Source organism: Anas acuta, chromosome 1 (assembly GCF_963932015.1).
Source record: "Anas acuta chromosome 1, bAnaAcu1.1, whole genome shotgun sequence".
NCBI lineage: Eukaryota > Metazoa > Chordata > Aves > Anseriformes > Anatidae > Anas > Anas acuta.
In genome coordinates, this window is record NC_088979.1 from 198488167 (window position 1) to 198502943 (window position 14777).

The 14777-nt window shown below is 45.8% G+C and overlaps 1 protein-coding gene across 4 annotated transcripts in view; it reads right to left on the reverse strand.

The window, feature by feature from the left end:
* The window catches only part of CAMK1D (calcium/calmodulin dependent protein kinase ID), a 218574-nt gene extending 204965 nt beyond the window's left edge, over positions 1-13609 (reverse strand). For 2 of the 4 annotated variants that reach the window (XM_068670029.1, XM_068670028.1), the window contains exon 1: positions 13243-13608. In XM_068670029.1, the coding sequence (XP_068526130.1) occupies positions 13243-13334 (92 nt within the window). In that variant the 5' untranslated portion in view covers positions 13335-13608. Of the gene's footprint in view, positions 1-13242 lie in introns of all 4 variants that reach the window. The other 2 variants (XM_068670026.1, XM_068670025.1) reach the window with 2 other exon arrangements.
* Between the last annotated feature and the right edge of the window lie 1168 nt (positions 13610-14777).

Consider the following 14777-nt stretch of genomic DNA (forward strand, 5'->3'; position numbering starts at 1 on the left):
GTCCCCTTGCCCCCACCTCCTTTTTGGAAGGTTATTTTTAACCTCTATCACTTCTCTGAATACATTCATGGCACATCCCTGCAAACAACTGGGCTGGCAGAAGATGCAAACCACCCCGCGGGACAGGCACAGCCCCTTCCTATTCCAGCCTGGAATCGCAACCTGTTTCTCCACAGCCTTGTAATTTTATATTGCCATTTGAAACCCGAACGTAAGGAGCATAAAATGCTGCTGTTCCAGCTTGATGCTGAGTAATATAGGCTTTTCTGGACTCCCAGAGGAAAACCTCCAAGCTGTGCACATCAAAGGCAGAATTTTACAGTCACTTTGCACTGCTACAAATGATTTAAGAGGAAATCAGAAGGAAAACAGACCTGGTGTGCTTTTGTGTGCTACCCTCTGACTTCAGGAAGATCTATTCGGAGCACTAAGCCAACACACACAGAAACCTCTAGGAAGACATTTTACAGACACCTTTCAAAAGCAAAACTGTGTTTTTAAATAATATATTTACTATCAGCCTCCCTCTCTTCCATTTATCACCTTTAGCTGAAGTACCAGAATACCCAAGACACTGTTAAGTCCCTAGTGGTATTGCTTAAATAATAGCAGAAAAGGGAACTGGTTACAGAAATGAATGCACCTGCCTCCCTAATGACATTAGAACAGCAGGTTTCTAATCGACACAAGCTTGCAAGCCCTGCCCATGCTGCAGGAGAGGGCAACAGGCAGCTGCCATCAGCCGGTGAGCAGTGGTGTAAGCAGGAGTTAATGCGGTCGGTGAAGATGCACCAACCACCCCACCCACAGAAGTGGCCCACCTCCCAGACCTGCTAGCACCAAGCACCGTGTTTGTTCATTCACCTTCCACACGCTTGAGGTCAAGTTTGCACCCGGCGAGCTCAAACAGACTCCATCTGCTGCGCGCCGCTTTCACTTCCCCGCGTGAAGGGTGTGCTACCCAAACAAACCAAGCCCTCGGCTGACCCACGGGAAGGAGCTGTGCTGGCTTCCAGCTCTGCTTCCCGGCTCTGCACACCTGCAGGATGCGGCCGTGGCACCAGGGAAGGACCTTGCACACTTCTGTCCTGGCTGTGTTCGGTCCCATTAGCTAAATGAACAAGGGAGCACCACACAGTTCCTGTTTAAATGTGGGGCAAAGCGAGCATTTTTCTTCCAATATTTAAGAGAGACCTATCAGAAGGGTCTCAGAAACAGAGTCAGAGGGCCACGGAGACCTTGGGCATCAAAAAGCGGAGACCTCCCACCTCAGAGAGCTTTTCATCATCTCTGGTCACAAACTGAGCAAGGTCAAATACTGCGTATTTGAGCAGCTGTGGCAGCACTACCAAGTCCCGACGAAGAGAACAGCATGGGAAAAAGCTGTTTTTCCCCTTTCATCACTTAAAGCAACCCTCTAATGAACAATAGCAGAAACATGGAGCCATTGGTGAAACTTAAGTCTCATCTCAGTAGATGGAAGAACAAAATAAGGCATCACAAAAGCATCTGTCAAGAAGCCATGCCATAGGCAAAGGCACTTAGAAACCAGCTAAAGTCAGCTTGCATCCAAGGGCAAAAATCACCTCGTCTCTGCAAACATTTTCATACTAAATTTTGAGTAAGACGCTACCAGGAATAATGAAGCTTAGGTGATACAAGCAGTCATGAATCTCCTGCCTTCACCTAAGTGTAACCCCAATAAGAAGTGAAATTCAGACTGCAGAATATATTAACTGTGCTCCATGGTGTTCTTAAACGGCTTTCACAAAATGGCACAGGTCGTTCTCTGTGAATTTATTAATGAAGCCAAACAGCATGCTGTGCAGTAAGAAATTAGCACTATATATCAGTATATAGCACTATATAGCACTATATATCACCACATAAATAGTGTTTTAATGTATATATATACTAGTATATATAGCTACACATATATATAAAAGACTCCAACACCTACTTTGTAGCTATGTGGCAATGCTATGTAAAGATGTTGCAGCATCACAGCAGAGCAAACACAGGCACTGAGGCTGCTGGCAATTCCAGTGGCCCTTGACTGAAAATGACAAAGTTGCCTGGTGCTATTTTTGAGCAATTCTGCCCAAAGAACCTGCAGCTACAAATTTTTGCAGTCGGGTGTCTCATGAACAAGCATGGGAGGCTAGCTGTCTGTGGGAGTCAATTAAGCTAAACCCCACCTCATTTTAGACATCTCTTTCTTGGCTTTGATCCGTAGCTGAACTCTCATTCTTATTCTTTGCCCCAAACCTCTCCCTTTTGATGTTCGCCCTGGTGTAGCTCCACTCACCTGCAGAATGAGCATGCGCTCAGCTTTCGTTTTCTTTATATTCTCCTTCAGTAGTGCCAGAAGGGCACCAGGTTGCTCTCTGGGTACAAACCATCTCAGCTGTCACTCAGGAATTCTAGAATCAATTGATTTTCTTTCCATTAAAAATACAAGATTCATCACAATAGAAACCGTATTCAATGGACTTGCCCATAAAGCTCTGAGAGATTTTTTTCAGGGTCTGTCTCTTAAGAGCATAGGATTTATGTCTATAACATAAATTACACTTACATGGCTTCTGCCAGGAAAATTAAGCAGTTAAATCACTTCAGAAACACCTGAACATACCCAAGAGCAGAAGCCTGCCTTCAGCCCACAGTACCTCTACATCCTGTGTCTGCATGTTTTTGAAAACCCTGTTTGTTTGGTTTTTTATCTCATTTCTTGGTATATCCCCTCCCTTCTAAATATACACCATCCAGCTTCCTAAAAAACATAAATCTATAAAACATAATCTTGACCTATAAATCAAGTCTTGGACACAATACATTTCCCTTGTTTTAATTTATTCCTCTTATGCCCCTGTACCCGGGTAATATGGCCAACAGGAGCTGGACCATTTTTTTGCCCCATATGTGTTTTTATTTAAGCATCTTCCCATGGTGCATCAAGCAACTCAGCTAAGGTGTCACATGTAATTTGCTTCCCTGTTCTCTCCCTGCAGAAGGACGTGAATATGTAGCAGCCCTCTAGTAGATGGGTTTGTGCGCTTGTTTTGTTGGGTGTTAAAGCTTGGAAGGATTTTGTGTTGGGAAGGAGAGCTTGTTTGCTTTGCAATATTCAGGTTGCTATGTAATTATGCTAGAGAAGGTGTATCAAAACACTGTGGCTTTGTACTCAGAGGGGGTGGTGTTTTTGTGGCAATCATCAGCCCAAGGAGAAGCTCAATGGTGTCAGATTTTCCCCTCAAAAATATTCTTGTCTCCTGAACAAATTAACTACACCCCTACGGCAGGAAATCCCATTAAGGCAGAGGTGTGAGGCTCACAATGATCCCAGAGCTTTAGATAGCCTTTTAGATATCTCAGGCCCCACCTTCAAAATGTCCTCAAGTAAAAGATGAAGCCTTTGAATTTGTTCAAGTACTCTGTAAAAAAATAAGGAAGGAGCACGAAACAAGTTTAACACGTTCCCAGTGTCTTCTGCCACTGACAGCACACACTAAGCACTCCGCTGTGCCTGAAATTTCCAAAACACAGCAGGTTTCATGGATAGGTATAGTGTAGTAATTTGCTTAAGCTGGGAGGCAGCAGAAGATGAGAGTGATCAGAGGAAGGAAATCTCCAAGTCAGCTCCAAGAAACAGTGAAGGATCATTTAGGGATGCTCCGACAGGCTCTCTCAACCACGGATGAAATTGATTACGAGCTCTGCCTTCCCCAAGGAGATTCCCATGTGGCTACACGTTCTCCAAAGACTCTTCTCTCCCCACCCAGCCTCCCTCTACGTCATTTGGGGGGATTACTATTTTGTTTAGCTTTTTCAGCAGCTTTTCATCAAAGAGTTTCCTTCTTTTGAGCCCTTGCCCAGCATGGAGGGAGTGATAGGAACGTAGATAGTGACTCTGGTTTTGGTGCTTGACTCTGCATTGCATTATGCTGCATAGAAGTGGCAAAAAAAAATGCTGGAAAAAGATCAATGATGCAAAGCAACCCTTGGGAAATGCCACCGCCAGAGACCACCATGGACACTGAAGCAATCCCACGTTGCCCCAAGAGCAGCCTGGTCTTCTCCAATGCTTTATAGCCCTAGGAAAACCTCAGTTCCTGTGAGCATCTGTGACACAACACGGCAATAACACGCCCGTGCTGTTACCAACAGCACAGGCACAGCACTCTGCATCTTCAAAGCCTTCTACAAACCTTAACTAGTAAAAACTAATTATTTGTGATGCCCCTGGGTGACTCACAAAGAAATAAATACATTCTGAAAAAGCCACTGCTGACAGAAGCTGAAAGAAGCAAGACAACCCGTTGCATAAGGCTGGAGTTAAGATTCAGGCTCAGCTCTGCGTTTTACAACCGACACGCTGCCTCGTCTTCAACAAAGACGTGTTAGCTTTTTTGTCTTATTTATTTAAATTTCAAGTTTTTCTGGGCAGGAGCTGTCTTTCACTTTGCTGCTTGTAGAATTCCTAGCACAACTGAGTCTGGTCTCCGTACAGGCCAACAAAAGTCACAGAAATAAATTTTAAAAAAATAAATTACAAAAATTATTTTACAGCCTTCATATTTTACTTTCTAGCGTCCAAATCTAAAAGACACACTGGCTTTTCACATCTTGCAAATCTTTCAAACCAAGCATGCATGGCTACATGGGTTTATGTTGCACCACCCACAAAAACCCAGGCATTTCTGAGACCCTGATGTATCTGGTGGTAGGTGGGCAGCCACGTTCCTCAGATGTCCATGCCTTCAGGTCTGCAGGGAGGTTTTAAGCACACTGCTCAGCTAAAACACAGCAACATCACAGAACCACTCTGCAGCACTGGATGATACTGGATCATCGTCTTAAGGATGGTCATACCTGAGAAACAGAATCACAGAATCACAGAATCATCTAGGTTGGAAGAGACCTCCAAGGTCACCTAGTCCAACCTCTGACCTAACGCCAATAAGTCCTCCACTAAAACATATTACTAAGCTCTACATCTAAATGTCTTTTAAAGACCTCCAAGGATGGTGACTCAACCACTTCCCTGGGCAGCCCATTCCAATGCCTAACAACCCTTTCAGTAAAGAAGTTTTTTCCTAATATCCAACCCTTGGTATGAAGCTCCTGGAAAGACCTGCGAACCTTCACACCCCTGCTTCACACACTGCTGGTGATCAGGGGGATGTAATTCTTACAGGTGTAGTCTGAACTGACACATCAGCCCTCACTGAAAGAGACACAGAGGTTAAAGGCTCTCAGACATCAGACTTTCCATTTCTGAACTTGCTCAACTCTCATCATCTATGGGTGAAGCTTCTAGGTCTTGTACTCTGAAATGTGAGTATCTGATGTAAGTCCCAAATTTCTCTCACTTAGGCTTGAAAAACCCACCTTCAAATAGTCAGCCTAAATCAGGGAGAGCGTTAGGAGCAGAATGCATGGCTAGCAGAAGGTGTGCACATGCAAAGGGTCTGGGGGAGACGTGTCTTGCTCTGTTGCTACCAACAGTAAATGCTCACCTTTGTTTGTATTGTTGAAAGAACCTTCCTTTGGTCCTTCCTGGAAACCAGAACAGGACTGCAACTGTTTAATTTAGCTCAGTTTTGTAACGTATGAACATCCAAATGAAAATCAAAATAAATCCACAATACAGCTGAGCCAGCATGTTTTCTCTCACTCGCCTCTTCCCCTTTCGACCCTTGAAAAAGGTATTTTAGGAACCATCTTTGTGGTTATGTAGTCCTCTTGTCCAAAGCTGTTGATGTTTTTAAATCTAGCATATGAAATTGCCCTGGAAATGATCGAGCAAAATCAGTGATCTATTGTTACAGAGGATCTCCAGCCCTGTGCTCAACCGTTCTGCACACAGAGCAAATCTGAAAGAGCTTCCCAGTAGCTTTCTCTTAGCACAGCCAATGTTAAATTAATTACTTAATTAATTAATTAATTAGGAAAAAAAAAAAAAAAGGCATTTTAATTCAGCCAAAAAAAAAAAATCTGCTAAAAGTATTATTTTAATTTAACCTCATACAATCTGTTTGGTGAGTAATTCTGGCACAAGGCTCAATACACAGCTTTCAACATAAAAACAGCAGTGAAGGGCCTTGAAAAGTTTATTAACAATCTGTTATTTGTGGTTTTCTTTTTAAAAGTGATTGACACAACATTCAGAGGAAAATTACAGGAACCGCCAAGTCAGAGAACACAAAAGCATATCAGTGCTAAGATTTGACAGAAAGGTTTAAGGAACAGTATGATTTCTATAAAGAGAAATATTCTGATTGCTGAGCTATTTGTCATTCCAGAACAGCCCAATCACACACACACAAGTTTGCAAATTATTGTTATTGTTGTTAATTATTATTTACAGAAAACCACTGCAATACAAGGTGGCTTGAATTCCGACGAAAAATGACAGACTGATGCCCCAAGGAACTTTTTCTCCCTCCTTTCACTCATTACCTGTTTACTAACAGCACCTTTTTAGTTCCAACTTGTTTTCATGCTATCTAAAATGACTAGAAAATTAGGTCCTATTAAGTAATCATGAACATAAACTGTGACTCACCAGTTAAGTGAATACCATTACTGGCAATAAATTCAGAATCCTATTATAAATGCTTGTTATTGTCAGGCAAGCCAAAACAATACAACTTTATTCAATATAAATTGCATCTTTGGATGCATGAAAGGATTAAATAACTCCAGCCGATATTCTGCACATAGCACACAGAATCATGTGCAAGGGGCAGCAGAAATAATTGAGGTCAGTCACAGAGGAAGAGAGAAAATGATGGAGAAAGGAAGGAAAAAATGGGTAAGGAGATATTTCAGCTCCCATGTGAAAGCAGATGGAGGGTGAAGGAAGCAGACAGGCTTCTCCAGATGGCAGGAGCTGCGGAGAAGAAGGCTCTCACACCCACCGTGTTGTGACTGTGATGGGAAGAATAGACTTTTGGTTCAAGGATTACTAGGGGACTCCAAAGAGCTGGGTTCAGCTCCACACACTCCACCAGGTCTCCAGTCCCTCTCAAACACTACATCCCAGCCCAAACAGCAATGCAGCAAACTGGGTGCCCTCAAAATGATGTATTTTCCTGAAAGCCTCTGGCTATTGAGGATTTTGGAATCTTATTTTTAGTCAACGAAAGAAAATTGACCTTTATGCTACCCTGTTGCTCCAAATAAGCAGTGTCCAAAATGCACCCGTGAAGCACACTTGGGGAGCTGTGAAAATCACCAGCGGCTGCAGACTTTTTCCCAGTCCTCTCGCTCAGCCTATAAATCAGTTGGCCATCTTGCTTTCCTTTTTTTGTTTCCATTTCAATTCCAGCTGAACACTCAAACCTGCTATTTTCTGTAAGGCTTTAAGGGAGACCAACAATCTACATCATAAGATACTACAATTCACACTGCAAATACCGGGACAAGTAATTTTTAAGCCTGCAGGAACACTGGATAGTAAAACTACATCACATGATAGCAGTGAGGATTCCTTAGTTTAAAACAAATATGTCACCCTAAAGGAGTCATCTCAGTATTTTTCTGGTTTCTCTATGTTCTCTACAAACCAAAATATCTTTGTTGTTTCACAGCATTCAGTTAAACATTAATATCTGGATCTGGATCTCAGCTTTTTCTTCTCCTCTCAGAGATGCTGGAGATGGTGCTGGGGGTACCACACACCTCTGATTATCCCTAACCCCATGGTTTTGATGGTAAGTTTCCCAGAGTCACAGATTTTAAGGTCAAAAAGACCATGAAATGTCCTCCCCTGTACCCATGGGCAAGAGGCTCTTGTCTGGTGATTCTTGCACAAAGCCTGAGAGCTTTCAGATGGCAAAAGGACTTCCACCATCAACTCCTCCTGGAGCGGACAAGAACCATTCGCCTTCATAATTTGTCCCAGAGGTTGATCAGCCTTCCTAATGGAAAGACAAGCCTTTACCTCAGCTCTTTGGAACCCTGTACTTTCTCGCTTTAAGATGTTTTTCACTGTGAAATGCTTCCTTAATTTAATTAAAAACCAGACAAATACTGAACAGAGAAGTGGATGAAACAGTCTGACATACCCACTGCTGCCTCACCGGGGTGCCGTAAGAGAGAGGCAGAAATTACTCGTAATGTGAGCACAAACATGGAAATCAGACACTCTTCAGTCTTCACAGCCAGAAAAAGCCCAAATATCAAGATTTTCAAGAATATCAGTAAAGATACTTCTTTCAGTCTTGAGAATCCCCAAAATCAGAAGAGAAAAACAACTGGGTAGCTCGCACAATGCCTGAAGTTAATGAGCTAACCAGTACAATTTGTTGTATTGAATACAACAAGTGGTTGATTACAATAACTGGTGGTTTGGGCACCTGCTTGATGAGAAGGGAAGGTCTTTGAACAGAGACAACCAGAGCTTGAACTTAATGGTACCTCCCAGCACCTCCTCTCTTCACAGCATCTCAAACACCTGAAGAACCTCTGCCAGGACCCATCCTTGCCACAAGCATCTTCTTGTACTCCCCGGTAGCAGAGGAGGCTTAATGCCCAGTCTGAGTTAGGGACAACATCACCTCCATCAGCCTTGTCCCCGGTAAGGGTCTGAGCAGCCACAAGCAGAAGGGAGCACGAGGCAGAGCTGCTCAGGACAAGCCTGGGTGTCAGCATGACACTCGGGTGGACATGAAGAAGGACATGAGAGGACAAAAACACAAAAGACAGAGCACACGAGTTTGTGACAATGTGTGTGAGAAGGAAAACAAAGGAAAACAGATGTGAGGTCAGGGCTGCGGGTGATTGCATCTCACATTGAGAACAAGCACCCTACGGGTGTATAAAAGACTCAAGCAGAGCACCAGGAGCCCATCAGGTATCGTAAGACTATGGAAGAGACTCAGGACATTGAGGAAACAAAAATTACAATAATATCCTCTAAGAAAAACAGAACTGCCTATAGTTTTCTCTATACTATATTTTTTAAAGTACTGGAGACACCATTGCAGTGCACTTGTCTTCCCACCCAGCTACTACTATGTTGTAGCTACGTCCTTGCAACTCCCTACGTTATCATTACTATGCTGTAAGGAATCTACTATGGCAGTTTTACAGAAAATACAAATATTTCCGCAGTTATTAAGCCTGAGCCTTCCTAAATAAGATAACCTCATCATAACTCGAATGTCAATAAGGCCTAATGACAGATATCTTAGAAATGCCAGCTTGATCCGATTAGATGGACTGAATGATCAGAGGCTTTCCTCTGTTCAGCTGAAGATAACATTGTGTAACATTACTTCTCAAACCATTAAAATCTTCATTTTAAAATGCTTTAGATATAATATCAGTTAAACGTGGTGAGAAAATGGTATTTCGGTGACCTCTCATCAGATTCCTGCTATTGTGAAACTTCACGTCTCCCAGGGGCAGAAATCCCCCTCTCCAGGCAGGCTTGCGAATTGAGCAGAGCTCGAATAGGCGAATTTGTGGAAATTTAAGAAGATAAACAGCTAATCAGATCCTCTTCTTTCCTCAAGCCTACCTGTTTCAGCTTGGAAGAGACTCAAATTTGCAACCACTGAGCACCTGGCCCGCCACTATGATTTTATTTTTCCTTGATTTGCTTTGTGTATTCCTTCCTAGCTACTTTTTCAGGATCTGTAACCTCAGTTTCAATTCTCAGGAGTGACCGGGTCCAGTTTCCTGCACTGAAGCTGCTCATGCAGAGCACGAATCACTGCTGTGCTGCTGTAGTTATGCATGGATGAATCAGGACCACAGCCCCCATGGCCACAAAACTCAAACACAAAACAGAAAGCCTGAGTTTGGAGGCTAAGAGGAATTGTATCTAAAGACCACAGAATTGAACCACATTTTATCAGCGTGTTGCCCACGTTTCTTTTGTTATATTTTCATGAGTAATATGACCAAAACAGCTTGTTGACACCCCGATACCCAAGAGATGGCAATCACAAACCTATGATCGCACATGCTTAGGGACGGTGTAAATACAGAACAAAAAGTGAGTCTCACGTCTTCAGTTTCTCAACTTTCCCACCCCTCCCCCTTCATTTTTCTGCCTCCTTCCCCTTTTTCCTTCCACCTCTGCTTGTAGTGCCCTTCCCCAATGTCTGCCTTAAATCCTTTTCCTCCATCCCTCTCCCACTTCCACAATCACCAGGGAAGCTGAGATGTATGAGCAAAACTCTCTTTGCAAGGGAAAATAAAACAAAAATTGTGCCTGTGGGAGGCTGCAGCCATCCCCAGGGTTCGGTACCACCTGAGCCAAACGCATCGCTGAGAAATCCTTTAGGAAAACCCTACTGCTACCAGCACTGAGCAGAGCAAACAACAGGGACCTCAGGCACTGAAGGAAGCATTTCTTTGGGTGTAAAAGGCCGTTTTCCTACTTCTGGAGGTGATGTCCAATTCAGGATGCTTATTTCATTATCGATATGGCTGGACATGACTTAGAGGGGCATGTAAATAATTAATTCCTGCTGTAACGCTGTTCGGGAAGAGAACCGGGTACTCATCAGAGGTTTCTTGAAGCACAAAAGGTATCATGATTAACTGAGTTACAATCTTTTTAATAATTCCAGCAATTTTATCTCTCCACATGCTAGAGATCTGGTAAAAACCTTTTATTCAAATGAAAGATTCCTTTCAGAGAGCAAATCATTAATAGAGCACACACACAGATTAAACATTCACAAACCCATGCACTTGACATAACATGTTTTTAAAGTTTCTCTTTGACTTTTTTCCCTGATTTAAGGGGTTTGGGGCTTATTTTACTGTAGCTGATCACAGTGAGTTAAGAGAGCTGCAGAGATTACAGGAAAAAGAGCTGCTTTTCTGCTAAAGGTGCTGAGAGGGAAGGTGGCAGGGCAATGCAAAACATAGCCACGACCCTAATCCAGCACACCTCAGCCGAGACGCCAGGTTTTTCACTCCGAGCCCCAGCCGTGCTAGAGAAAAATCTATTAACTGATGAGATCGACTGATGCATGTCCAACACAGTTCAGCATTACACTGCAGGAGGGATCAAAGCAGATTTTATCCCTGCTCCTAAATAAAGCTAGAAGAAAGCTTTTTGGTCCAGATGCTCTAAAGGTATTTAGACTTTTGCTTAATTCCTCTTTTTTTTTTTTTTTCCTATCAATAACTCTGAATGTGTCCTAGGGTTTGAGCTCCCGTGTATCTGCTGCTGGGGCCAGTGAACAGACCTTGGTTGGAATCAGTGGGAGCTGAAGAAATCCTGCAATGATTTGCACAGTAATAGTCTCGATTTCTGACAAGTTTCACAGCAGATCCAAAACTCACATCCACATCTCCTTATCTGCCCGGTCTGCCCTCGGCAACTCGGGAGCACACAGCCAGGAGGTGACTGAGGTGTAGGCTGGTAAATGCACCTACACCCAGAAATAATGTCCCTGTGTATGGGAAAAAAATAAAAACCAGCTCTGCTTCCTTTAGACAGGCACAGGGTTGTGATGCAGTTATTTTAATTTTCGGAAAGTTTCTATGCTGACTGTTAGGTCAAGTTTTAAAGCCTCACAGGTTGCCCTCTCATCACAAAGGCCTTGCTACAATGATGTTTAAGAGTGCGAGGCACTAAATGGTCATGGTGAGGGGATTTCATTCGCAACAGCCACCCCAATGTGCACAGCGATGAACTCTACCCAGCTCTACCTACCTTGGGACCTACACCTGCTCCTCTCAGCTCCAGTGGGATACCCACCAAGTCCACGGCATTAATTCTCTCTGGAGCTCTCTAAAGGTGCAAGTTAACCCTCGCAGGTGCTTCATACACCAAAGGTTGGAAGATAACACGGGGCTGTGTGATGGGAACCACAGCAAACCGTCCTACTGCTCCCACGAGTCTCCTGGCGTTAGGACTTGCCTCCCCTACACCCTTTTTGCTCAGGAAGGTGCTGAAGGTGATAGGCAGGGACACGTCTCTCAGGGACACCTCACCCTGCATCTTCAGAGCCCTGGACAGACACGAATGCCACCAGCTGGGCGCTGGTTTTTGCTCATCCCCACACAGGAGCGTGACCCCCCTCCACACCAAGCACCCAGCCCGCTTCTCACTCGCGCTTGGTGTGTAGGAAATGAGCAGAAGCAGAAGCAGAAATACTCCGTTTGTAGAGAGCCCTCCCTTGGAAGCAGCAAGAAACTGAAATATCACGGCCAAAACTTGTTCAGCCGTGTTTTGGAAGTGGCACGCGGAGAAAAAACGCACTGCTTGGGCTCGGCGATGCTTTGCTTCGAGATGTGCTCAAAGTTGACTTTACACCAGGAGGGGACATGGTGATAAAGCACCTGTCCTGTCCAACCCAGCGCTCACGTCCTCGCCCACCCACACGGCAGCCCGCACCCTGCCCTTCCCCAGCAACCGCGGCTCTCTGCCTCTACAACATCCGACGACGAGCGAAAATTTCTCTCAACAGAAATAAAACTCCCCGCTCAGCCAAAAAAGCATCAGCCTGCACCCTGCTCCCTTCCACCATCTGCGCATGTTTATTCTGAGCCTTCCGAAAAAAAAAAAAAAGAAGAAAAAAAAAAAAAAACTCTAACGTTTTACTAATCTTAATGCCCCGCCACTATAAATAACAGAAATAAAGCCCAACAACAGTTAAGCGTCGTAGCTAAAACACATCCAATCCACTCCGATTATTTCTGCTCGTCTGTCCACGAATGGATGCAGCCATCGGCTTTAGGGGACAGCACGCAAGTCAGACCGCATTTATTTACAGCGGCACCGTCAAGAAAAAGCCTTTCCCCTTCTCCCCATCCTATTAGCATTTTAAACCGTAGGGGGGGGGATCTTTCTTTCTTTCTTTTTTCTTTTTTCTTTTTTTTTTCCTTTTTCTTTTTCTTTTTTTTTTCCTTTCTCTTTTTTCTTTTTCCTTTTTTTTTCCTTTTTCTTCTTTTTTCTTTTATCTTTTTTCTTTCTTTCTTTCTTTTTCTTTTTCTTTTTTTTTCTTTCTTTTCTCTTTTTCTTTTTTTTTTTTTTAATTTCTTTTTAGGGGATAGCCCCAGCCGCCTGCCCCGCAGCCATCCTCACCCCTCACCTCCTACCAACCCCCCCGGTGCCGTTAGGTCCCGGGATTCCCAAAATCCCGGCTCGCTGCCGGCCGGGATGCTCGGAGCGACCCCGGCGGCTGCCCCCGCGCAAATCCCCCCCGCGCAAATCCCGCGCAGCCCGGGGACGGCGCCTCCCGCCCCGCTCCGCTCCCCTCCACCTACGTCCCCAGCGTCTCCTTGAACTCGAAGATCTTCTTGATGTCCTCCGCCTGCTTCTTCCAGGAGCCGCCGCCGTCCCCGTTCTCCCGGGCCATGGCCGCTCCGCGCAACCCCGCGCAGCCCCGCGGATGCCGGGCGGCACCGAGCCGCCTGCGGCTTTTGCTTTCTCTTCTGAGAAAGCAGCGGCTGCTGCTGCTGCCTCTGCCGGCTCTTGCTCTTCTTCCTCCTCCTCCTCCTCCTCCTTCTTCTCCTCCTCCTTCTCCCCTTCCTCCTCCTCCTCCTCCTCCTCCTCACACTTCCTGCCCGCCGCCGCTTTTATTTCCTCCGCGCTCCGGCGGGCTCCACGAGTGCCACTTTTCCTGGGCTATTTCCTCCCAACTTTCTCTGCCCCCCCCCTTCCCCTCGTCCTTTCCTCCCCCCCTCGCCCCTCCCCGTGCCGCCCCCGGGGCTGCCCCGTGTCCCCCCCCACCTCCTTCAGCACCCTCAGGGACACTTCGCTCCCCCCACCCCGGGAGGAAAAGTCCCTTTTTTTTTCTTTTTCTTTTTTTTTTTTTTGGAGGGAGGTCACTAATTTTTCCCCCCCTCCCTACCCCCCCGCTGTCCCCAAGCAGGGCGTGCGGGGGCCCCGTTGGATGCTCCGAGCCTCACGGGCGCGGTGCGGCTGTGCGCGGTTGTTATGGCAATGGGAGGAGGAGGAGGAGGAGGAGGAAGAAGAAGAAGAGGAGGAGGAAGAAGAGGAGGAGGAGGCAGCCCCGCCGCTGCTCTGCTGCCTGGCGCTGCCCCTCCTGACTGAATGACTGGAGATAATTCGCATTGCACCAAAACCGCGCACGTCAAACGGGAGGGGAGGGAAAGCAAAGAGAAAAAAAAAAAAAAAAAGGGAAAGCAGGGGGAAAGAAAAAATAAAAAAAAAATTAAAAACCACACCGCAGGCGGCAGGCCGGGGTGCTCCGGAGCTGCGCGGGGGTTGCGCGGGGGATGCGCGGGGTTTGCGCGGGGTTTGCGCGGGGTTTGCGCTGGGGTTGCGGTGCCCACCGTGAGCGCAGCCGCTCCGTGGGGGCCAAAAGTGGCCCCCAGCCCCTTGCCCACCCCGCAGCAGGGATGAGGGGCAGGATGCGCCCCCGGTGACACGGCAGAAATGCGCGCTGTCCCCGTGGGTAGGTTTCCAGCCAATGTCTTGCAAATCGGTAAAGCGCAAAAAAAAAAAAAAAAATCAAAAAGTGGATTTCTCCTCCAAGTTGGGAACTAAAGAGGCAGGTGCGGACCCACGGGTGTTTTTGGGGGCGGCTCAAACCCTCGGTTATCAAATGAGGTGGCTGAAAATGAGGCGTGACACGACTAAATAGCATCGACTCATGAATGTGCGCCCGACTGCTTAAAATGCGCCGTGTCCTTTCACAAAATCCTGAAAATCCCACTCTGAAAAGGGATTTTCCATCACTGGTGAGGCCGGGAGGTTTCCCCTGCGGCTCCCACTTCCACGCGGGTTTGGTGCCTGGGGGAGCTCAGCCGGGTGGGGAGGTGTAAATTTGGGGAAA